Raw genomic sequence first — 23,797 nt, forward strand, 5'->3', positions numbered from 1 at the left:
GCTGACTGATGCCCAGCCAGTCCCCGAGCAGCGGCCCCCCCGGCCAGCTTTCCCCAGTTGATGTACTGAGCATGACGCCACATGGTATGGAATGTCCCTTTGGCCAGTTGGGGTCAGCTGTCCTGGCTGGGCCCCCTCCCAGCTTCTTGTGCACCTCCAGCCTTCTCAGTCAGTAGAGCATGAGAAGCTGGAAAGTCCTTGACTAGTGTAAGCACCGCTCAGCCACAACTAAAACATGGGTGTGTTATCAACATTGTTCTGGTCCTAAATCCAAAACACAGCACTGTACCAGCTACTAGGAAGAAAATTAACTCTATCCCAGCCGAAACCAGGACACAAAGCATCAAAAATGCTTCCGCTCTCTTTAAACATCAGCTGGCCCTTGCAAGTGAAACCCCCTGTATCTCTGTGCTGATTTGCAGGTATCCTCATGGTGGTGGTTTTCCTGCTGTTCATTTTCAGATGAGGCCAGGTGCTGGGAACTCTCTGCTAGCACAGGGCAGAGCAAATGATGCAGTGAGATGAAAAATAAGAAAGATTTTCTTGGCAAATCACACAAGTGTCACTAAAGTGTTTTTCTTTCTGGTTTTGTTTGTTTGTCTTAAAAAAAAAAAAAAAACAACAAGGTATATCTGTGAAAAGTAAAGATCCATTTGCACTGGGTGGGGGATTCAACCTGTTTCAGCCTCCGTTGTATTACTTTCTTCCAGCCCTCAGCTGGAAGCAAGATGCAGCACAGAGTGGTGACGTTTCTGGTGCGCTTTTCCCTTTCTGCCAAAGTTAAGGTTTTCCCTGCATTTTAATTTTACATCCCTTCAAATTTGGTTGTCTTTGGACAGCCTTTTTCAGACCAAATGGTGTTTTGAGGTACGAGAGAAGACAGACAGCAGTTCGCCCTGTCTCTCCACTGCCCTACCACTTCCCCAGCCCCAGCTCACAGGGTTTTGGCCAATGCTTTGTGCGACCGGGCTGTGTCCCAGCTGCCATGGAAAATTCCCGCTCTGCCACCACCTCGGAGGAGCCTATGTGGGAACAGCACTGCAGAAAAGGAGTTCAGTCTCTACCCAAATATTTGGGTTTTTTGGGAGGGGGGGGTTATAAAACTAGCTATGTGCACAAGGGAAAGATGGGAGAGAATGAAAAGATTTCAATGTTCAGCAAGAGAAAGCTTTTTGATTTATTTTTTTCCATCCCTTTGCTTGAACTGTACAGTTATCTTTTGCTGCTGGAAGGTGGCATTGCTGCACAGGCAAACATTTTCCAGTGCCAGCCAGGCCTAAAAGTATGGTTTAATTTCCCTGTGCGGTTCTCCGCAGTTTCCCCAGTCTGGGGCCAGGCGACCAGGGAGGAAATGTGGCATTTCCTCAGTCACGCACAGAGTTGCCAAATTAGGTCCCACTTCATTCTCACGTTGGATGCTCCAGAGCCATTTTAACAGGGGTTTGAAAGATCAGAGGACTGTGGCTGGCTTATTTCATTAATTAAACAAATTTCAGAAATTAAACAAAACCAGACTGTGGCCTCACTCATAACTGCTGTGACGCACTTTTGGGGAGATAGGTTTAAAAGAATACATTGCTTCTGACCTGTACGCTCCTGTCCTGGATGGCTTTGCTGAAGCAAAGCAAATCAAAAGCTCTTGTTACTGCACACAGGCTCTCTGTGGTTTGGTTTGGACCTCGTTCATGATGGCAGCTGTCTGCTTGGAGCCGAGCGCTGTTGTTTTTTACCTTGTTGCTTTTTGCTGCTTTGTGCTTTTGCTCATTTTAAAAAAAGAAAAATTAAAAAATTAGGTGTTTTTATTTTTGTGTTTTCAACCCCCTGCAGCATGGCAAGACAAGCAGGAGATGTGGCAGGGGAGCTGGAGGGGTGAGAGCTACCTTCTCTCCCCACATCCAGGGGGACTGGCTGCTTGCAGGGCAGCTGCCAGCAGCACCCCTACACCCGATGACTGTGGGCACCCCACAGTGGCAGCAGCCCAAAAAGGATGTCGCTTGTCCAGGGTCCTGGCCATAACGAAACATAAAGGGTGAACCAGGCTGGCTTTATGGATAGAGGTTGACCTAGGGATAGGTTGTTGACCTGGTGCAGCCCCGTTCATTAGAGTATCAGATGTGAATTTTGTCCCTTGAAGGGACGCATGTGCCATGGACAGAGATGATGAAGTGTAGCTCGGGTTCCCGTCATGATGTGCTGGTTGCTAAGCCTTGGATGTTGCTGAGGGGTAACTTCTCTCGCCCCCACCAAATCTTGGGAGTCGTCACTAGCTGGAGGATCAGCCATCTGCAGGTGAAATCCAAACGTTTGTGGGGTCAGGTTTGCATTTTCCCCGGCCTGCTGAACTCCAGTGGAGCGACCGCCCAGGAGAGCCGCCTCGCTCCCAAGTCAGAGGAGCTGAAGCAGCATCATTTAGCAGCTTTGTCAGGAACCACACCGTGTATTTAAAGCCCTCTGCTGGGGCTTTGATGTTCTAGCGAGCAACTTGTGTTTGAAAGCTGTGAGATGCTCCTGGTGCTTTTTCTGAGGTCCTCAGGTGAGATGTGGCAAATGTACACAGTGCAGCTCCTGGATATGTGCCATGGGGGGGTCCATCCTCCATAGCAACTGTGTAGTGATTTATCCCAAATGACATCCTTACCAAGGTCCTGGAGTGGCCATGGCTTGGAACTCCCAGTAAACTCTCCTCGCTCATGCAAGTTTTGGGTCTCGTTTCCTCCCCCTCTTTCAGGACACAAGTTGAAGGGACAAAGATGGTCTCTGGCTGGTCATTGTCTTCCCCTGCTTCCCAAAATTGCACGTCTCGGACTGAAACTCATTTGTTTTGTTACTGAATTCCAAAAAGAAGCATTTGACTTGGGCTTGATTTCTACAGTGGATAATGATTCTTGTGTGGCAGAAAAACTATTCGGAGTGTAGAGTTATCAAAACAGCAATTAGAAATACAGAAAAACACTCTGTGGAATAGGACATGGAAGAGAACAGAAGCAACAATCTGTGCAATTTTCTAGTAAAACTGTAGCAGACAGAATTTTTCATCCATCCACCCATTTATATCTGTTTTGGAGGGACCTTGGCCCTTCCTCTGTATCAGAGCATCCTTGCTTGGGGCTGATCCTCGTGTCCCCATGAGACATGGGAGCTCAGCACAGCAACCCAGTGTGGTAGAGAGCTCACTGAGCTTCCAGAGAATGGGGAATTCAAAACATCTAGTCTTAACTTTTAACAAACCTTTGATTGATTCAAAGTTGTAACCTAGCTGTTTCTCATTCTCCACTCTTTCTCTTCCATCCCATTCTTTTATCTTTTTGTTCTTAGTTCTTTCTTCCTTGGGGCAGGGGGTGGTATTCAGTGAAATATAAATAAGCCTTGCTCTGTCTTTGATGTCTTTTGATTTTTCTTCCTTTTGCTGATGTTGCCACATGAATTTTGTAGAAGGTCATACACCAGAAAAGGAGCAGCTGTGTGGCCTGGGAGGGAGAGCAAGCCGTGGAGGAGCATCCTGGGAGCCGTGGCTCCGTCCTCATCTCCTGTACCCATTCACAGGGCACTGCCTTGTGCCTCCCTTCCCTCATCTATGAAAATCAGTCGCAAGCACAGTGGGATCTGCAGGGGAGAGTGAGGTGACCCGATCGCCTTTACTCTATTTCCAGCTGCAGCCAGGCTTACACAGCCCACTCTGCCCCCTTCTCACACCTTTTGGCCTGTTTCAGCCAGATTTGTTATAAGGGAAGAAGCTTCAAAGATAATTAATTCTCTGCAAGTATCATTAAAAATGGGTGGCCAGGAAGATGGGCATTTGGACAGTTGCATGTTTGTCTCTAACTTCTGATCCTGTCTGCAGTGGGACACAGCAAGCCACAGATCACAGCCAAAATACTCTGCAGGAGGACGATTGTGAGGGGAAGTAGAAGGGAATTTTGAAGCAATATGTGGAAATAATAGAGAATATTCAGTGTAATCCAGTTTAAAGGTCAGTCAGCACAAATCTGTAGAAAACCAGGCATCATTTGTTCCACTGTTCATCTGCTTGCTTTATTATTAAAAGGGAGAAGGGAAAAGAAAACAGAAGAGGAGATGCTGGCTCAGAGGTGCTAATGCTTTGGGGAATGACAATGACAATGTTGGTGATCCCAGGTTAGAGGGAAATGGCACTTTGTCATCCTGACCAAACCAGATGCTTGAGGCAGAGCCCTAAGCCCATGGGCAGCCCCACCTCTGTTTCATGGAGCTGAGCAAAGATGTCCCATTTCCTAGAGAAATGCCCGGAGCTTAAATGCACCCTTGAAAGTCAACCAGGTGCTCCAGTGCATCACCAAATTGGAGCGAGTGTGCAGGAGCATCCCTGGTCTCCGTCAGGGCTGGGAGGTGCGGAGGTGGTGGTGACTGTGAATGCAGAGCACTGTGCGGTTATGCTGGCACATCTGCAATATAACAAATAGCGTCTCTGCACAGCATCTCCTCCATGCTGTGTGTTTAGTGCTTCACAGCTTGCATTTTGCGAGAGCCCTATCTGCGAAGGTGCTTCATGGACAATTCGGGTATGAAGTGCTTCGTGTATGGAGAATTGCTTCATGCTGGGTTTTGAGTACACGGAGCTGGAAGCTGCCATTGCTGCTCTTATCCCCAGCTGGAGCTGCTTCCTCTGGCAGTATATCATCCTGGGTTTCCATATATACAGGAGTGGTATGATCTGTGACGGGCAGAGTAGCAGAAACACGCTCTAGAGACTTGCAAAGTATTCGTCAGCTGCAAACAGAACTGAGAAGTTAGCGGCTGCTTTTACAGCAACTATTTCTGGCTCTCGTGCCAATGCACAAACGAGAGGAGCAGGATCAGGGACAGCACTGAGGTGGTTATAAGCTGTCTGCTGATGTTGGATGTGTCCAGATGTAACTGCAATGGGATTTTATCTCGTTTGGTCTTCATGTCTGCTGGGTACTGGATGCAGCTCATTATTTACAAGTTTCACAGTGAGAAAATCTGTGTTTGGTTAGACATGAGATCACAGAATGGTTTGGGTTGGAAGGGACCTTCAAAGACCATCTAGTCCAACCCCACTGCTGTGGGCAGGGACATCTTTTGTTAGATCTCTAGTTCAGATTCTCCATTTTTAATACGCTTCTACAAAAATCAGTGCAGGCGTCACCTACTCTGCAAATGTCCACTTTCTCTCCTCCTCCAGTTTGTAAATCCTGGTGCCTCCCCCAACCCATCCCAAGGACTCCTTGATTGTAAAAGATGAGTTTTCCATCAGGCCTGGAAGTATTATGAATCCAGAGCCTGTCTGATCGGGAAGAATAGCAAATTGGAGTCAAGCATTGATTAGAAAAGGCATTTTCTCAAGTAGGAGATTGACATCAGTTTCTTTTTTATTGATGCCTATTACGACAATTAAATCCTCCTCCCTCCATCCACCCCGATGAGTGCCAGTAGATCATAAGACAGCTGGTGTAGTTTTCCTCTGTGGTTGTGCTGACTGATATTGACCTCAGATCCTTTTAAACATATGTGTTTTACAGAATTCTTATATTTGGGAACTTCCAAAACCACTTCAACATATGAATCATGCTTAAAAATGGATTTTTTTAATTCTGTAGGGAGTGAAGTACACAGATCAGGGCTCGATGGGAATATCAGCGGGGTCACAGGAAGGGACTCTGTTTAAAAGGGATCTAAGAGCTTCTGTGACCTTTGCTAGTTACCTCTGTCAATAATGAGTGAAAAGTGGTGTTTTAAGGAAACTTTTGTTCCAGAAAAGACTTGATAGGCCTCCATAGATCTGTTGCAGCTTCTTTGAATCCACCTCAAGACACAGACCTTTGAAAATGTTGATTTGCATTAACTCTTCTTTCTGCCTTTACTTTTACAACAAATACAGCTTTATTTAGAAATCACCCATCATTAGTAACCACAATCATTTAGTAGACATATTTACAAGGTAAGTGACAGTGGGAAGTAATTAAGTTTAATATAAATCACACTCAATTTCAAATCGGCAGGCTTCAAAATAATAATTTATAGAAACTGCAGCTTCTATAAAAAGATACAGTATTTATAGCAGTATCTTCTTTCTTTTCCAGATAAACACATTGAGTCTAGTGGAGATTGAAATCCCCTGTCTGTTCATCCTATTTGTTTCAAAGCCATCCTTCTACCTGTGGTGCATTTCATTGCGAATTATCCACTGCTTTTATTTTTTGTGGGAAGATTTTTGACTCTTAAGTTGATGATGGGGTGTGGGGGGGAGTTCAGCATTGTCCAAAATGGCCTTTTAAATGCACATATCTTGAGCTGTGGCTTTCTGCTAAATCTGTGTTTTATAGATCAGTGCCTAACAATGCGTGCTTTGTTTCACAGGTGTCATGCAGCTGACAGGTCTGCTGGTGGAGCTGACGGTCACAGCTGGGGTGGAAATTCTTCATTAAACAGAACAGAGTAAAATAATCAAGGAAGGTTGGAGCCATTTGCAAGATCTTCTGAGTTGATAGCTCACCCTGTCAAAAAAAGTCACCATTTGGGACAGCCCACTGCCAGCGGCTGCTATGGCTAGCAAAAGAAAGTCAACGACTCCCTGTATGGTGCGAACTTCTGAAGTCATGGAGCAGGAAGGCGCAGAGGGCGTAGAGGCTCCTAAAGAGAAGGGGGCTGGCATACCGCAGCAGGACTTTAAAAAAAATTGGCCTTCAGAAAGCTCAGTCAAAGACTGCGAAGTGGTTGAGGCAAAGCCCCCAGCTGAAAATCAGTCTAAGAAACCCCAGGGCGGTTATGAGTGTAAATACTGCCCTTACTCAACACAAAACTTAAATGAATTTACCGAGCATGTTGACACTCAGCATCCAAATGTCATTCTCAACCCCCTGTATGTCTGTGCTGAATGCAACTTCACAACCAAAAAATATGATTCTTTATCTGACCACAACACAAAATACCACCCAGGAGAGACTAACTTTAAACTGAAATTAATTAAACGCAATAATCAGACTGTTCTAGAGCAGTCCATTGAGACCACTGCTAATGATGTCACTGTCACAAGTGGTGGGCTAGAAAATGCGGAGTGTGATGATTCACTTCATGGGGGAATTAGTGCGAGTAAAACACCCATGATGAAACTGGGAAAGCCTAAAGGGGAAACCAAGAAGGGTACCAAAAAGCTGGAAGAGGGAGTTACAGAAAACCATGTGGATGGCACTCTCCCCCGCATCATAACTGAAGCCACTGAAGCTATTGCTTGTATAAATGGAGACCTTCTCCATGATGTGTTAGCCCATGTTATGCCCTCTGTACAGCTGCCACCAAATATTAACCTTGTCCCCAAGGTCCCAGTACCTCTGAACAGTACCAAATACAACTCTGCACTGGACACTAATGCAACCATGATCAACTCCTTTAATAAATTTCCTTATCCAACGCAAGCAGAGTTGTCTTGGTTGACAGCAGCATCAAAACATCCGGAAGAACAAATCCGAATCTGGTTTGCTACGCAACGTTTGAAGCATGGTATAAGTTGGTCTCCTGAAGAAGTGGAGGAGGCAAGAAAGAAGATGTTCAATGGTACTATCCAGGCAGTTCCCCAAACCATCACTGTCCTGCCAGCTCCTTTGACAACTGCAAAAATGCCCCAGCCTATCATCCAGACAGCTTTGCCTTGTCAGATACTGGGCCAGACCGGTCTGGTTTTGACTCCTGTGTCAAATGGTTCAACTGTTTCCTGTTCACCAATTACACTTGCTGTTGCCCCGAACCAGGGGCAAAAGAGGACGATACAGACCTTGTCAAGTGCCCCAGAGGCCAAGCGTCCTCATGTAGTTCAGATGCCTGAGATTCCTGCCAAGTTGACTGCTGTACCACTGACACCAGCCAGTGAGCGAAAAAAGACGAAGGAGCAGATAGCAGAGCTGAAGGCCAGTTTCATGGCAAGCCAGTTTCCCGATGATGCGGAAGTCTACCGGCTGATAGAGGCAACGGGTCTCTCCAGGAGTGAGATCAAGAAGTGGTTCAGTGACCACAGGTACAGAAGTCAAAGGGGCATTGTGCACATCCCTGGCGATGCTTTAGGGAAAGATCAAATAGCACCTTCAGCTGGTCGACACAGCCGTTCGTTTCACCCATACACAGATTTTACTCCCCAGAGATTCAAAGAGAAAACCCAAGAGCAGCTTAGGGCCCTCGAGGAGAGTTTCCTAAGATGCTCTTTTCCTACCCAAGGAGAATTGGACAGGCTTCGAGTGGAGACTAAGCTGAGTAGGAGGGAGATAGATTCATGGTTCTCCGAGCGGAGAAAGATAAGGGACAGCATGGAGCAAGCTGTCCTGGACTCAATGGGATCATACAGAAAAATTAAAGAACAAGGAACTCCCAACGGTGCAATAAGCCAGGCAGAACTGCTGAGTAGCTCCCAGCTCCCTGGTGCTTTATCTGGGTCCTCCACCACGTTTAAGAAAACGCAAGAGCAGATTCATCTACTGAAAAGCACATTTGCAAGGACCCAGTGGCCATCGCCCCAGGAGTATGACCAGTTAGCATCTCAGACTGGACTCACAAGAACTGAAATAGTTCGCTGGTTCAAGGAAAATCGGTCTTCACTAAGAACAGGGTCGCTTAAATGGATTGACCAGTACCAGCAGCAGTACGTTGTTGATGGTCGTAATGAGCAAAACCAGAAAAAGGGATCAAGACACATCGAGAGTTCAAAGAATGGCAATGAGGTGTCTCGGCAGCATCACCAGGAGCATAAAAAACTGAATGAAGAGAATGGGGGGAAACTAGTGGTGAGAGCAAAAAGAGACTGCGAACCACTGAAAGACTCTTTGTTGGGGAATCAAGCGGAGGGTACGGACAGGTTGGAGTGCAACAGCCACGACGGCCACGGCAGCGAGGAGAACGAGGAGCCGGCGGAGGTCAACTGGGTGGAGGTGACGGTGGGAGAGGATGACGCTGCATCGGACTGTACAGACAGCTGGAGCCAAACGGCACCCGAAGGCCAGGCAGAGCTGGCGGACTTTGACTCTGAAAGTATATCTGGAGACAATTCCCACATATAGACAGGTAATGCTGATGGTGCCCTGTTTCTCTGAGCCTGCCTCTGTCTGGGTGTGCTTCTAGCATCCTGGAGCCCATCCCTGCTGGATCCTTGTGCCTGCTGGATGCCTGAACAAAAGGGAGACCCATCCTGCTTGTAAATTAAAGCAACTGTATGGTAGGGGAGGGGTTAGTGCCATTTGCCTTGTTTCTTGTCTCCTTGTGGGTCAAGTCCTGGATAAGTGATTAAACCTTAAACTTTCTGCCTTTAAATGACCCGTGTAACCTCTGCAGCACTTGATGTAAAACATACCAGCTGAGCCACGCAAAGAAATAGTAAGTAACACTAGTTGCTAATATCCCCCTTGGTAACAGATCATTGATCTCCCGTGAATAGAGGCTGTGCCTGTTTTTGCACCTTGGGTCCTTCCTTTGCAGCATCCTGCTCTGCTCAGAATAAAAGGTCACTGGGGGAAGGGCCCAGGACAGAGATGCTTCTTTATGCAACAGCGAGCAAAAAAATGTGTAAATGTGCTCTCTTCCTCTTGCAGGTGAGAACTGTTTCCAACCTCGCTTTGTTCTGCTTGCTCACTCTAGAGGCTTAGGAAATGCCCCAGACTAAGCTGTGTGGGTGTTTTAGCAGCTCTTCTTCACAGGATCTTGAATTTAAAAGCAAGCTGCAGGGCCCTTCTTTAAGGGAGTTTTATCCGATCTTTCACAATGTGAAAGGACATGTTATTTGGAGACCTGAAGCCTGTTCCTGATCACAGTTGCACAGGTATAAATCTGGAGCAAGCACTGTCAGCATTTCTTGACTTGCATGTTGAATTGAGTTCACTGGAGCCTGTAACATTTTGTGCTCGATATAACTGAGTCTCTCTCTCCCACACTGGAGTTTCCTTGAGCTAGAACTTATCCCACAGAGAGCTCAGCATCCTGCATTAACAGCCACAGTGAGAGAACACCTATTTTAGAAAGAGTTAGTAGTTTTCTGGTGTCTAATAAGTATAATATACTTCAGCATTTATTTAAAAAAAATACAAAATTTAAAAAAAAGAAAATACAAAACCGAGGACTGATAGAAGTCCCTCCACACTTGCACTGAAGACTTTACTGTTGCAGCTGGCAGTACTTGAATTGAACTACTATCTGTTGCAGAGGTGCAGTTTTTCTTAGCAAGCCCTGCTGGCTAGCCTAGAGCCCTCCACTTTCTCCTTGTACAATACTTGTCCGAAAGTCTCCTGGACATTTTCTCTGAGTTGAAAAGGGAAACCCTGCAGTGGTTTTATTTTGAACTACAAATTACGTCAGCTAATTTTGAGAAGTGTTATCACAGCATCTGTTATCACAAAGTATCTTAAAGCTCCAGACTGCAATGCAAGGCACTGTCCTGTGTTATGCGTGCAGAAGTCGGTAATTAGGGATGCGAGGAGCAGGTTGTGTTACCTGTGTGGCAAAGGCAGAGATTAAAGGAGGAAGGACATTGGAACATCAGCTGGAGGCATGCTGGGGTAACACTGTTGTGCAGCCACATAAGAAAGGAGAGCCAGGATGTGATCTACCTTTTAAAATCAAATGCACGATGAATAAATGCATTGTGGGATCTTTTTTTTTCCAGGGTTGTTATTCCAGATCATTTCCCCCTTCTAGCTATAAACGTTTGTACTGAGGAAAGGGAGCAGACCAGGGACTAGGAGAAGGAATGGGGGAGGGGGTGGGGGTGGTGTGTGCCTGAAACCACTATTTCTTAGAAACCTCTTGTACCGTGAAACCAAGCTCTGCAACAACCCTCTTCCAGCAGCGTAGGTTTAGTGCCTGCATTTTTGTGCTTGTGAGCAGTGTAGGGTATGTTGGGGTGAGCCTCCTGCCTTCATGCCCTGGCCCAGGTGCTGGCTGTAAAGCTTCAGGGCTATGGAGGTGCTCGAGTGTTATCAGAGAGGAATTTTAATAAGAACTTTGATCTCAGTTAAACTTTCACTGGGTTATCCTTTTGATGAGGAGCTTTTCGGTGTCTGGTTGTAAAATACACTTACTGAGAAGAGGTGGACTGGAGCAGGGCTTCCACTGCGAAGACCATGCAGTAAGATCAGAGGACCGTTTTGTCCCCTGCTTTTTGCCCGTTTCTCAGCATGCTGGCCTGGGGACTTGACAAAAGCCCAAAGTCTTTTTCTCTTTCATTTTCCCTTATTCTCCCTGTAAGTCTCAGCCCAGAAACGCAAGTGCCTGCTCTCCGGCGCCTGCGTGGAGGCATTGTCACAGGTGTTGTGACACAAAAGCTGGAAGCTTTATACCCCACGCTGATGGGACCCATGGAAAAATCCCAGCTACTGGCTCCTTTTTCCTTCAGGATAAGCTTTCACTCTTATCTTTGTGAAGCCTATCTTACATATTTTTTAACTAAAACTTTGGTGTTAAATTAGCAAAGCGTTATCTCAGGTGACATCCAGGGTATGGCTCAAAAGCAAAGACTGCGTAAGACCTGATGGAGAGCTTGTTACTGCCATTTGTCATATAAAAGTCTGATTTTTCCTAACATCATACTCCTCAGTACCTGAGAGGGGTCATGTCACTGTCCTGGTCACATGTAAGAGGTGGACTGAAGAGCTGACAAGGGACAACTTCTCTTGATTCTCACACAGGCATTATGTGAAACTTTCACTGCTGAACCCTGCATCGGGCAGAAACACAGTCCTTTGATATTCATGGTGTTCTTATTTTCTCAGCTTGATATATGTAGTTTAAAGTGAATGTTTTTTGGTGATCGATCTCCATACTCCTGTTGTTAGCTGAATTTATGTGTGGCTTCTGTAAAACCTGAGCTGTTCCAGACCATCTCAATCACTCTGTGCTCCGGTGTGTAGCTTTAGGAGTTTTTGAAGCGTTACAGCTTAGACAGACCTTATGCCTTAGAAACTGAGTTTTTCAAAACTGACCTATGTTCAGCAGATGCTGCTGGAGCTAGTGGGAGTTTCACAAATGCCTGGCCTCAGCAAGAGCAGGATTCACACCAGGCTCTGAAATACCATCCCTGGACTAAGAAAAGGCTCTGTTACTAAGTCCGTATCTGAAGCTTTTGGCAAAATTGGATTTATTCCATGGAGCAGGTCAGGTTTCCTGAACAGTGAGGCTGGGAGACCTGTCCTTGTAGGGTACTGGGGCCTTCAAGATGTTGAGTGGCTGCTGTAGGGTGCACTAAAGCCATCAATGAAAATGCTCCAGATGCTGCTTAATGAAGCCTTTTGTAACGAGGCCTAACTGCTCTACCAAGAGAGAGCTTAAGCTCCCTTTCCATCAGTAGAGATATTCCTGCCTTCCAACAGCACGGGTCAAAATTAGGTCTGTTGTCCCCATTTGTGCAAGCCTGAGAAACAGAAACTAGTCCTAAATTAGATACAGCAAATTGCAGCTCAGACATGAGAGTGGGACCAGAGCATGCCAGAGTGGTTGGCAGCTACCACTGGCTTTCTTCATAGCATTGTCTCCCCGTGGGGTTTTCCTGACACAAGTATTTACTCAGGCCAGAGCTTTTGGTTTTTTTCTCAGAAGCATACTTTTCCCCCCACACACACCTTCTCCGCCTTTAACTTTCTTTTTTAGAGTTGTCTCATGACCTCCATTTTAAGCCTAAACCCTGCAGGATTAGGCACCAAAGTCCATGGCTCACGGTGGGAGCGAGGTAGGTGGACACCCCAGAAGATGCGTGCCCTGGCTCTTGATGGCTGTGACCACTGCTCTGTGGAGATGTGCCAAAGGAAAACCATGTCTGGGAGTTGCACACCAGAGGAAAAAAAAAAAAAAGAGTCCAAAGGAAGTCACTCCTTGCTTCTGCTGTATGCATCATACTGGGCATCAGGGGTGGTCTGGGTCCTCTTGGTGTCTCCAACCCCTTTTGCACCACTGCGGGAGCCGAGATCGCTCAGTTACTGGTGGCACAGTGCATTCCTCCGTGTCCGAAACTGGTAGAAATGAACAGCACTGGGGTTTCCCTCCCTTTCCGTTCAAGTTCTCATTTTTCTTGTGGTTTAGGGTTTCATCCATAAAGCTAGCTACAGTGCCCGTTACTGGTGTTGGGTTCCAGGGTGCCATCCTGAAGTCAGTGTGGGATTGACCAGTGGTTTTTGCAGAACTAGGGTCACCCTAAAGCGTTTCAGGGAGTGAGGCCGAAGTTCGGAGGACTTGCCTTTTCCCCTGAAACCAGTGAGGCATGTTGGAGATCCAAGCTGTAACACAATGAAGGACTTCAGAGGGGGAAGCAAAACCCAATGCAACAATTAAAATTTTCCAGTGAGTTAGGAGGAGCAGGGGGCTGTTTGAGGAAAGGTTGCAGGATGAGGAGGACTTTGCCTTTGGTGTTGGTGCAAGCCTGTGCCCTTTTACTGGGCTCGACCACATTGCTTTCTGCGTTGCAGGTGCCAGACAGAGCTCACTGCTTTTATGGGAAGTAACAGACCTGGTAGCAACATTCAAAAAAGGTGTGAGGGTTAGCTCAGGTTTCAGTAAGCGCTGCTGCAGGATGGGTGAGGAGGATGGTGCAGGAAAGCCACCTCGTGCTGCTGCGTGCAGCTCCAGCCTGAGTGGGTGCTTGCACTTCTTGCACGTTTACACCTCAATGGAGAAAAACATGCTGAACATTATCCCTGTCATAGAGCCCTTGCTCTGTGCTGGCAACTGAGGATATGTGTAGGCGGGTGAGCATTTGAAGGCTGTTTTTTGGGGGGTTATTTTTTAATCTCTGGTTCATGGTGCGGCCTTTATGTAGGTGCAGGAGTCACAGCGGAGCCAGGGAGCTGCTCTGCAGAGCACAGGCACATGTAATTTTTTCCATTGTCTTGCAGTTTGTATAATTATTTTCTAAAATCGTGCAAAAAAAGTATTTAATGAGAGGATTTACTGGGGAAGAAAGAGCTGAGGTCTTCTTGCCTTTAGCTTCATCTGTCCTGTGGTCGCAAAGTGGCTGCCCCCAACCCATGCGCACATCATTTTTGAGCCAGCGTGAGGATCTGCCCAAGGTGTATAGTAGTGAGGGATCAGCAGAGTCAAGGCTGGGCTGTATGTCCCTCTTAGAAATCTATAGGGGGTTATTAGCTGGGTGTTATATACGACAAAAATCCAGCACCCTACCACAGCATCAGGCTGTGATAGGGATAGGCTTCAGGGTACAGTTAATACAAAATCTAGTGCTACCACGAGTGCAAGGATGTAAACTGGATGCTGTGTTAGTTGACAGCTCAAATAGTTGTTCATAGTGCCTTCAAAAATAATATGCTGCTTTTATAATTTTTGCAGGGGTACTCCTCAGCTGCACTGTCCTGACGTTGAAGGGGAAATGCTGTCTGAAAATAGAAGAAAACTCTATTTTCCTGCCTGGGGTGAGATAGCGTGTTGCAACTCCAAGTCTCAAACCACACTTGCGGAGGCACAGCAAGAAATACTCTTGTGGAGCATCATCATGGGATCGTTTATAGTGCCAAAGTCCTACTACTGCATTAAAAAAGAAAAGAAAGAAAGATAAAAGGGTCCTTGTACATAGGTTTCTCCTTAGCTTCTCTCCCACCCACTTTCCTGCCCAGCCTCTTCCTTTACTGGAACAGATTTGTACAACGTGGAAATTTTGTTAACTTTTTAATAGGTGCAAGTTATTCTTGCATATAATGCCATTGCAAAATTTGGGGGTTGGTTTGGGGGAGGGAAGTGTCTTTTGTGGGGGAGGGAGAGGAGAATTTTTTCTGAAGCATTTTTAAGACAGATTTGCAATCTTTTGGAGTCTTGTTGGTGTGGATCAACATCTGAGCCCAGATCCCCACCCCGGTTTACATTTCAGCCCACTTAAATGCGTTACGGGGTCATTCTGGAGTGGTTGGGGTTTGTTTTTTTCTTGTTGTTTTGACTTTTTTGTTTTGTTTTATGGCCATCTGCTACTGGTTGAAGTATTTAAATATCAGCTTTTCCGTGCTCCTACATGGCGAGTCTTCTCCAGCTCCTGTACTTTACTTTTCACAAGCCAGCCCCGACCATGGGTCTCTGAAGATTTGGCTAGAATGCCTTTTTTGTTTTGGTTTGTTTTTTTTTTTTTTTTGGGGGGGGGGCACTTTTTGTTTAAACATGCAGTACAACGCCCAGAGGGGTTGGAGCGAGAAAATTAAGATGCTTCATAATCCGAACTTGTTTGTGTTTCTTCAGCTGGTACAATGATGGACACCATAACCAAGTCTGCCCTCCAGCTTTAGATGTTGTAGCGCACAACAGAAATTTCTGATTAATCCTTGCCACTAAATTTTTCGATCAATCCTAGGTTCCTGAGTGCACTTTTTTTCAAATAGAGGGGTTGGAGCGAGAAAATTAAGATGCTTCATAATCCGAACTTGTTTGTGTTTCTTCAGCTGGTACAATGATGGACACCATAACCAAGTCTGCCCTCCAGCTTTAGATGTTGTAGCGCACAACAGAAATTTCTGATTAATCCTTGCCACTAAATTTTTCGATCAATCCTAGGTTCCTGAGTGCACTTTTTTTCAAATACTGCTAATTTGGATTTGTGTGGGGGTGTCTGTCCATGCACGTGTGAGGAGGAGGGGGAGGAGGGAGAGCGGGAGCGTGGTTGTGTAGGCGAGCGGGTGCTAGAGCCGTCCGGTGTGTTCCTCTGATGAGCTGGGTTTGGAAAACCTACCCACCTTTCAGTACGCTGCACAAATATAATGCTAGGGAGTTTGAATAAATCCAACTTTTCTAACTTGTTGCTCATTTGTTGTAACTCAATAAAACAAAGGCTAAACATTTTGGTAACCTTTTTCTGGTCTCTTTTTTTTTTAATTTTTATTTTATTCCATTTAAAACCCAAACTTGGCCCCGAGCAGCTCTCCTTGGTGCACAAGAGCTCAGTGTCTTTAGAGCCGCGATTAGGGTTTTAACTGGGTTTGCAGTAATCAGCTTGGCAAACACTAACCAGATTAAAATGAACTTGGTGAAGTACTGATGTTTATTTCCCTGGTGTTAGACGGCTGTTCCCCATGCCAGGGGGTTGGATAGCATCTGGGAATGGGGATTTGGGGGTGCCTTTATTTTGGTTGCAATCACAACCTGAATGAATGAAACCATCCCCATGACTCACCCATATGGAATTATCTTTATTAATCACCAGCACAGCATTTAAGTGTCGAGGGAGGCTTGCAGTGGGCGGTGGTGAGTGCTCGGCAACTTTCCTTACAATAAAGTTTTCTGGTTCATCGCCAAAAAGAAGTAACTGGATGGGGCAGCGCTTGCGCTCGCCGCGTTTGCACGACACGGGCCAACGGTAAGAGGTGGGGAAGCCACTTTGTCTCCTCCACAGGCAAAGGCAGCCTGGCAGTGAGTATACGTGTCCCATCACACGTGGCACTGTGCATCGTACTCCTGCGTGCATGGAGGCAGGTGCCCGCGCAGTCACATCTGTACCCCCTGCGCAGGTTGTCAAATGGATGGATGCAAGCATCAGGTGGCCAAAAAGAAAATGCCTCCGAGGACGCTCCTCCAGGACTCCAATGTTGTAACTGAAACTAATTGCCACTTCTGCCTGCTTTGCTTACATGAAAGGATGCTAACATTTTAATTGCCCTTGTGCACAGTTTTTAACAGCCACTTGGCGGCTTAATATTCCTGTTTGCATCTCTCCTGTCTGATGTGCGTGTACGTCTGTGTGTCTGGAGCCCTGACCTACTTTGCTTAACCAGCAGCGCTCCCAGGGAGCTCAACAGGAGGTGTAGGAAGAACAAGACCCACCTGGGTTTTTCTGTATTTGTACAGCCCCAGACACGGTGGGATTAGGGGCCAGGACTGGGGCTCTTTAAGATCTCTGCAATTCAAATAAAACAATAGCACCAGCCCCAGAGTCTGTCATCGCACAGATAATAAAGCTGAAGCTCCCCTACAGCAGACAAATGGGCTTGCAAAAGACTGGCACGGCCTTTGCCGGCGTCGGCAGAACAGCAGCGCCGGGTAGGTTTGTGCAGGCAGGTTGTGGTGTGATGCCAAACCTTCGGACACCAGGTTTCACTGGGGAAAGCCGATCCAGCGGCCCCTTTTTTTTTTTAGCTTAAAGCAACCCAGATCCCCACAAAGATTGCTTCAGTGTGACTGCCGGAACGGGTTCACAAACTGGGCATTGCAAGCAGTCTTTGTTTTTAATTAATACTGCCGCAGTGACTGCATTTCTAGGAGAGTCCAAGCAGCGAGGCACAATCAGGACATTGTTTGTACACGGCGGCCATTAGGGACAGCCTTGGCCATGGGGGTTTCGTTGCACATGAATGAAAATAGGTTGCTGACACTGAGTTTCCTCCTGCGCAGCCGTGCCTCCCCAGTGCAGGAGCCTGACATTTGCCCCACAGTGCGTGGCTGAGAGCGGGGCCCTGTGCCCAGCGAAGCCCCGCAGTGAGGGGATGGCTCGGGACAGCCTTTCCTGGGCAGGGTCCCCCAGGACCAGCAGTCCCTGGTGCTCAGATTTTGATCACATCTTTCACAATGTGTTTTAACCCAAGTCCCTTGAAATGGTCTAATCAGAAGAAATCTAGTTAACACAAACACACACACACACACACACACACACCCCCCAGATTTTTGCACTCGTGCAACACTTTTTTTTTTTATGTGGCTTGTATTAAAATCCATCACTCAGAAGCCAGGAATGACTTGAATTAGGTAGCCGCTACTTTCTTAATTTAGTCTGCTTGTACACTGACAAAAGGATGGGTTTTCATTATACACGCACACATTACTTCTCCTTGCATGGTCCCTAAGATGCTGCGAAGGGTGCTGCTCAGTAAATGAGCTGCCATTAGCTCCTTACTGCTGTCAGAGATCTGGGGACTCCAAGCATGTAATAACACAGGTACAATTTAGGACAGGTGTCATGGTTTAATGCCAGCCGGCAACTAAGCCCCACACAGCACTTGCTCACTCCCCCCACAGTGGGATGGGGGAGAGAATCAGGAGAGTAAAAGTGAGAAAACTCGTGGGTTGAGATAAAGACAGTTTAATAGGTAAAACAAAAGCCGCACATGCAAGCAAAGCACAACAAGGAATTCATTCACTCCTTCCCATCGGCAGGCAGGTGTTCAGCCATCTCCAGGAAAGCAGGGCTCCATCACGCCTAATGGTTACTTGGGAAGACAAACGCCATCACTCCGAACGTCCCCCCTTTCCTTCTTCTTCCCCCAGCTCTATATGCTGAGCATGACGTCATACCGTATGGGATATTCCTTTTGTCAGTTGGGGTCAGGTGTCCTGGCTGTGTCCCCTCCCAGCTTCTTGTGCACCCCCAGCCTACTCGCTGGTGGGGTGGTGTGAGAAGCAGAAAAGGCCTTGACTCTGTGTGAGCACTGCTCAGCAGTAACGAAAACATCCCTGTGTCATCAACGCTGATTCCAGCACAAATCCAAAACATAGCCCCATACCAGCTACTGTGAAGAAAATTAACTCTATCCCAGCCAAAACCAGCACAACAGGTCAGACAGAAGCTTTATTAACTGTGGTCATGGTGAGAGAGCACTTGGACAGCATAGAATAAGAGCATCACATAATGATTTGGGTTGGAAGGAACCTTCAAAGATCATCTAGTCCCAACCCCCCTGCCATGGGCAGGGACATCTTGCACTAGATCAGGTTGCTCAAAACCCCATCCAACCTGGCCTTGGAAGTTTTGGGGCAGAAACTTCAGCATATATTAACCTCTGTACAGCCTAAATGATTAATTTTTCCCAAATCCTTTTTCTTTTTTTTTTAATAAAAAAAGCTCTTCACTTTTTGACCACATCGCTGCAGTGGCGCCATTTCTAACCTCAAATCTCCAGTGTTGACCCTTGGAAATTTCATTAATGCATTGCTTTGAAAGTCAGCCAGCAAGTGGTGCAGGGAGCCTGCACCTGCAGGGTGAAGCCCAGCAGTTGCAGAGATCACTCTCAGAAGAAGGGGTGTCCCAGCACAATGTGGACCACCACGGGCTGGGGGGGAAGTGCTGGGTTATGCAAGAAATCTGAGTAATTATGACCATAATGATACTTATGTGGTGATAACTTAAAATCTAGAGAAATACACACATAAAACAGCAACCAAGCTAAGTAATATTCATGCATTATATTCACCATTAGCAGAAATCTAATCACTGAAACTTTCCCTGTCATCTTCTTGTAGCCCTCAGATATTGTTAGGTAGCAAAAAGACACATCTTATTAGCTTACAGAAGAGGGAAAAAGAATTAATTTTGAAGACACGTAAGGCAACATTGTAGGAAGTCCATTTGCATCCTGATAGCAAGGAAAGAGCACACCAGTGATGGAAAGGAACTTTTTTTAAGCATCTCCTGAAGAAAAAGAGAGACGTGAGACCATTTAGATCAGTGAGACGGCGGACTTCGGTACTCATTTGGGCAGTAACTAATGGAAAGCTGTTATGAATGGGGCCTGTGGCTCTTGAGCATAATTCTGAAAGTATTCACAGGACAGCAGGAAAAGGAAATGTATCAAGAGTAAGAGAATGTGAAATACGCACCGAAGGAAAGAAAAAGCAGCATAAAAACCAAGGCAGGACTTCTTGGGTGTTACACAGTTGAACCATATCCCAATCAGATTATTGCAAGCTCTAGCGAGGATGGAGGTAAGAGCTGAGTGACCGGGTAATTGTCAGATCTAATCACACAGCACACATCTTGAGCGCAGTAAGCAAAAGCAGGGTTTTTTCCATTGTTTTGTTATTTCCATCAGACCTGATGCTCCAAAATGAGAATTGTAATATAATTAGAACTACCATAATTTAAGTGTACTGCGAAAACCACACAGCCAGCAAATTGGCTTGGGCACAGTAAAAGTGGGACATCTATGAAGCTTCTTCAATACACAAACTCATCCTCTCCTTGCTCTTTTTTTTCTTTCTGAAAAGTCTGTATCATCCCAGTGCAATATACCATGTAAAATTTAGAATGCAGCAATCTTAATCTAAAAAATCATTGGTTTTGCAACACATCTGTGAGATAGTTAAAGGAATAATACCATTAACCCAAGTTTATGGACAGAGAAACTGAGACACCTATCTAGTTATTCACAAGACTGCAGAATAGATGTGCTAAAGGCAAGAGCTGGAGTTCAGCTTGGCCTTGTCTTGCAGCAAGGAAGCTTCATTCTATATTTGTATCAAATCATTGCCGTTTTGTTGGCATTTCTTATTCTTTCACCCAAAGCCTTTCCCTTTCCAAGAGGCAAAGACACAAGGGCAGAAATGAGTCAGCCAGGACTGGGTGTTCCTCAGGGACCCACGTCCTGCACGATCCTGCCGGGACATCCCTCTTCCCTGGTGCAGCTCTCCGGCGAAGCTTTCACCTTCCTCCCTTAATTCCCTCCACCTTTAAGTCTCTCCCTAAACATCTTCCCTCTGTCTCCTATTTCCAGCAACCCTTGTCATTTTGGGGCCCCCCACGGGAGGTGCCAGGTGCTCCCCCCAGCATGGCTGGCATTTCTGGCCCCCACTGCAGCTGCTCTTTTATTCCCACGGAGGGGGAATTTCTCCTCCCTTTAAAGCAGGAGCTCACAGCGTGCCCCGGGGTGCTTTATAACACATTAGCATGCATGTGATTAAATCCGCCTTGGTATTAAGCGCATCACTCTCTTCTCAGCTTGAGAGCAATGGAGCCGTTCAGCCTCTTTGGCCTCTCCGAACTGCTCACGCAAAATCACTAATACCAAAAGAGATTTTGCCACACAGTGGTATTTAACATATATCTGTACCTAAATGTTCAAATCTGACATATTTTGCTTTTTTGTCATCCCATAACCCCAGCAGTCCCTCTCGTCTCAGCGCTGGGGCCGTCAGCTAATGCTGATGAACAATGATGCAGTTCTCTGGTGAGGTGGAATTACTTGACTTTGCCTCCTGCCTCGATACGCTCCCAAGACACTCATTAAACAGCAGCATCATGTCTTATCACCCGACTGTTAAACCTCTTCATAAAGGGATCTTTCCCAGTGCCTACTCATTGTAGCCGGAGTTTCACATAAATTCAGGCTTATTTGGCTGCTCTCTGATGGTCTGTTGCCTACAGCTCTGCTCCAGGTTCTCCCAAGGGACTTTTGAACATTTACCTTCACTTGGGTTGGCCATAGCTTCAATCATTAAGCCCCATCAGCTGCTGCCTCACCTGAAGGACCATGTTCCCCCCATGCTCTCCCCCAAAACTGCCTCCAGGTGAGGGGACGATGCTGAGCAGGGAAGCTGGCCCTGAAAAGCCAGGGAGGCTCCCTGCAACCAGGAATTTAAATCAGCACTAAATTTGATCGACTGATGTTGTTATTACTTGTGACACATTTGGAGACAAAGAGGTAGGGACTGCCCACGCTGAGAGCGAGGGACACACCTGGAGCAGCTGCGACAGAAAGAGGATGCCAGTGGGTTTGGCACCGTTAGCCCCATTATTCAGAGGGAGAGCAGAAGTACCCCAGACTGGGAAGCACAGCTCCAAACCTGTTCTCCAGCCATCACCAGGCTTCAACCACAGCTGGGCAAGCAGCAGGCAGAGAGCACCCAGGTCAGGGTGGGGGTCCGTGGGTTTGACCCGCTCTCCATGATGCCGACAGAGCCCAGGTGAAGAGCTCAGAGCCAGGAGCACAAGCCAAGCCCTATCCCCGCGTCTGAAGGGCAGCATGCTCTAAGGCTCCCTATTAGGGATTTAAACAAAAGGAATTATAATCTTTTTTTTTTTCTTTTTAATGCCAGCATTTGAATGTGGGGGGATGGAAATTTTAACACGAAGCCACACGCTGAAGGTCATGGAAAGGCAAGGCAGACATTGTCTTCAGTAATATTAAAAGGAAGACCAACCCTGCTGTGTCAGAGCAAAAAAATGAATACTTCTTTTGATTGGAAAGAAAGTTTCTCCATGCCCGGTTGCAGTGCAGCATTGCACAACAGAGACTGCTGCGGCTGGGAGCAAGGAGAATTAATTACTTTGCTTTTTGAAGCATGGGCTGCTCTGCTCTGCTGTGCCAGCTTCAAGAACGATAAGCGCTCACCCAAAGAGCACGGTTTTGTCCTCCAGCACAGGAGTTTTGCTCGTCTAAATCACAGGAGGCCGCTGAGTTTTTGTTTTGTTTTTTTCATACTTGGCCTACGCTTGAACCTGGGCAGAACCACTCTCTTCTCGGACTCACAGACACCAATTTTATGCCATCTGAGGGAAGGACACTGGACCGAGCACCAGTGCTGGCCACAAAGCACCACGGTGTAATTGGGTTAAGCACCGTCCCAGAGTGCAGGCTACCGTCACCACAGCACATTACAGCCCCGCGGCACAGACAGGGGTTTGCCAAACACAAGTTTATCTCCAAACCACCTCCTTGCTGGGGATTTTGCTTTCAAGGGCATTTCAGCATCTAAACAAAGATGAAGTACGCCTCTCCCTGAGCGAGCAGGCAGTGGGGTGGTGGCACTGAAGGATGTTTTCAGCGCTTTGTCCTCAGCTGGGCAGCAGCAAGTCATGCCACAGAACGGGCTTATTGATGATGTGTTTGGCTTTTCAGGGGGTTGAATTGTTTTCTTGAGTCTCTTACCCTCCCCCCCCTTATTCATTTAGAAGGAGATTTATTTTTTTATATATATATACAAGTGACTTGGGAACTGAAGTCATACAGGTTGCTGAAGCTTTCCTCCTCTGCTCACAGATAACTTCCAGGTGGCCCTTGGCAGGAGAGAAATGGTTTCACTCAGTAAAAGCACCACCCACCAATTCAGGATAGCTGCAGATGCTGCTGCACTGACCTTCAACAAGCAAAATCACATGGCATTTAAATTTTCACCATAGTATTGACACCCCTTCTGACAAAGAGCAATTCCCACCTCTCCCAGAGCCACTGTTTGTGGCCATCTGCAGCCTCAGCCTGCCAGAGTCGTAACTCCTAACTCTCCTCCTAATCCTGACTTTTTGGCAAAAGCTTCTGATTTACCTAAACAATTGCAAAAGAACTGAAGGACACAGGCATGGGACAGTTCTTATATGAGCAGCTCCTGCCGGCCTGCTGTTAACAGGCTCTTTCAGCAATACTTAGCGAGCTTCATCCCAGTTCTCTGATGGTAGAGCCAAAAATCCATGTCTCCTCAGCATCCTGCACACTGAAGTTCTTAATTCATCGTCACAGCAACAATTTTTTTTAAATGTAACAAGCATAAGATTAAATATAAGAGCTACTCGGAGCTTATCAGGCTTTTACCATCCATTTCTTGATGTGAGCTAGAACTGCCCTACTTCCCATGCCTTGCATAACTGATTTTAACTTGCTACTCCTGAACCACAGCCACCAGTACCTAAGCAAGCCAAGGAACAAACTCACAGACAAGAAAGATCAGCACTTCTTTGGAATTATGTTCTTCCTGAATTATCATGTGCAGATAGCAATTTCTTAATTGACACTTATGCTTGTTCAACACTAGATCAATGCTTCAAACATGACCCAGACTACCAGCTTCTTAAAACCATCACCATTCAGGTTGCAAGACAGATGTACAGAGGTGGGGAAAAAAAAATTATGCCCACGTCCTATCTGTTGCTGCTGTTATTCAGAAAGAGGGCTTGCAGATCCAGGGCACCAATATACTTCTTTCTTCCAACCTTCTCCCCTCCTGTCCTTGTGTTCCCCGGTTCTTTACTGGGGTTGCAGTACCAGTCAGTAGCTGTTTTCTGGCAAACACGTAGCAAAGCTGAAGCCTGACACATAGTGGCATAGTCAGAAATAAATGCAAGTCCACAGAATTGCCCTCATTTGGG

At 46.5% G+C, this 23,797-nt stretch overlaps 1 protein-coding gene across 1 annotated transcript in view; it reads left to right on the forward strand.

Moving 5' to 3' along the window:
• ZHX2 (zinc fingers and homeoboxes 2) overlaps nt 1-15,091 on the forward strand; it is a 51,035-nt gene extending 35,944 nt beyond the window's left edge. The window contains exons 2-3 of the mRNA XM_009277219.2: nt 6,358-9,045; nt 14,305-15,091. Of these exons, the coding sequence (XP_009275494.1) occupies nt 6,543-9,041 (2,499 nt within the window). The 5' untranslated portion in view covers nt 6,358-6,542 and the 3' untranslated portion in view covers nt 9,042-9,045; nt 14,305-15,091. The remainder of the gene's footprint in view (nt 1-6,357; nt 9,046-14,304) is intronic.
• The last annotated feature ends 8,706 nt before the right edge of the window (nt 15,092-23,797 follow it).

Source organism: Aptenodytes forsteri, unplaced genomic scaffold, assembly GCF_000699145.1.
Source record: "Aptenodytes forsteri isolate BGI_AS27 unplaced genomic scaffold, ASM69914v1 Scaffold49, whole genome shotgun sequence".
Lineage (NCBI taxonomy): Eukaryota > Metazoa > Chordata > Aves > Sphenisciformes > Spheniscidae > Aptenodytes > Aptenodytes forsteri.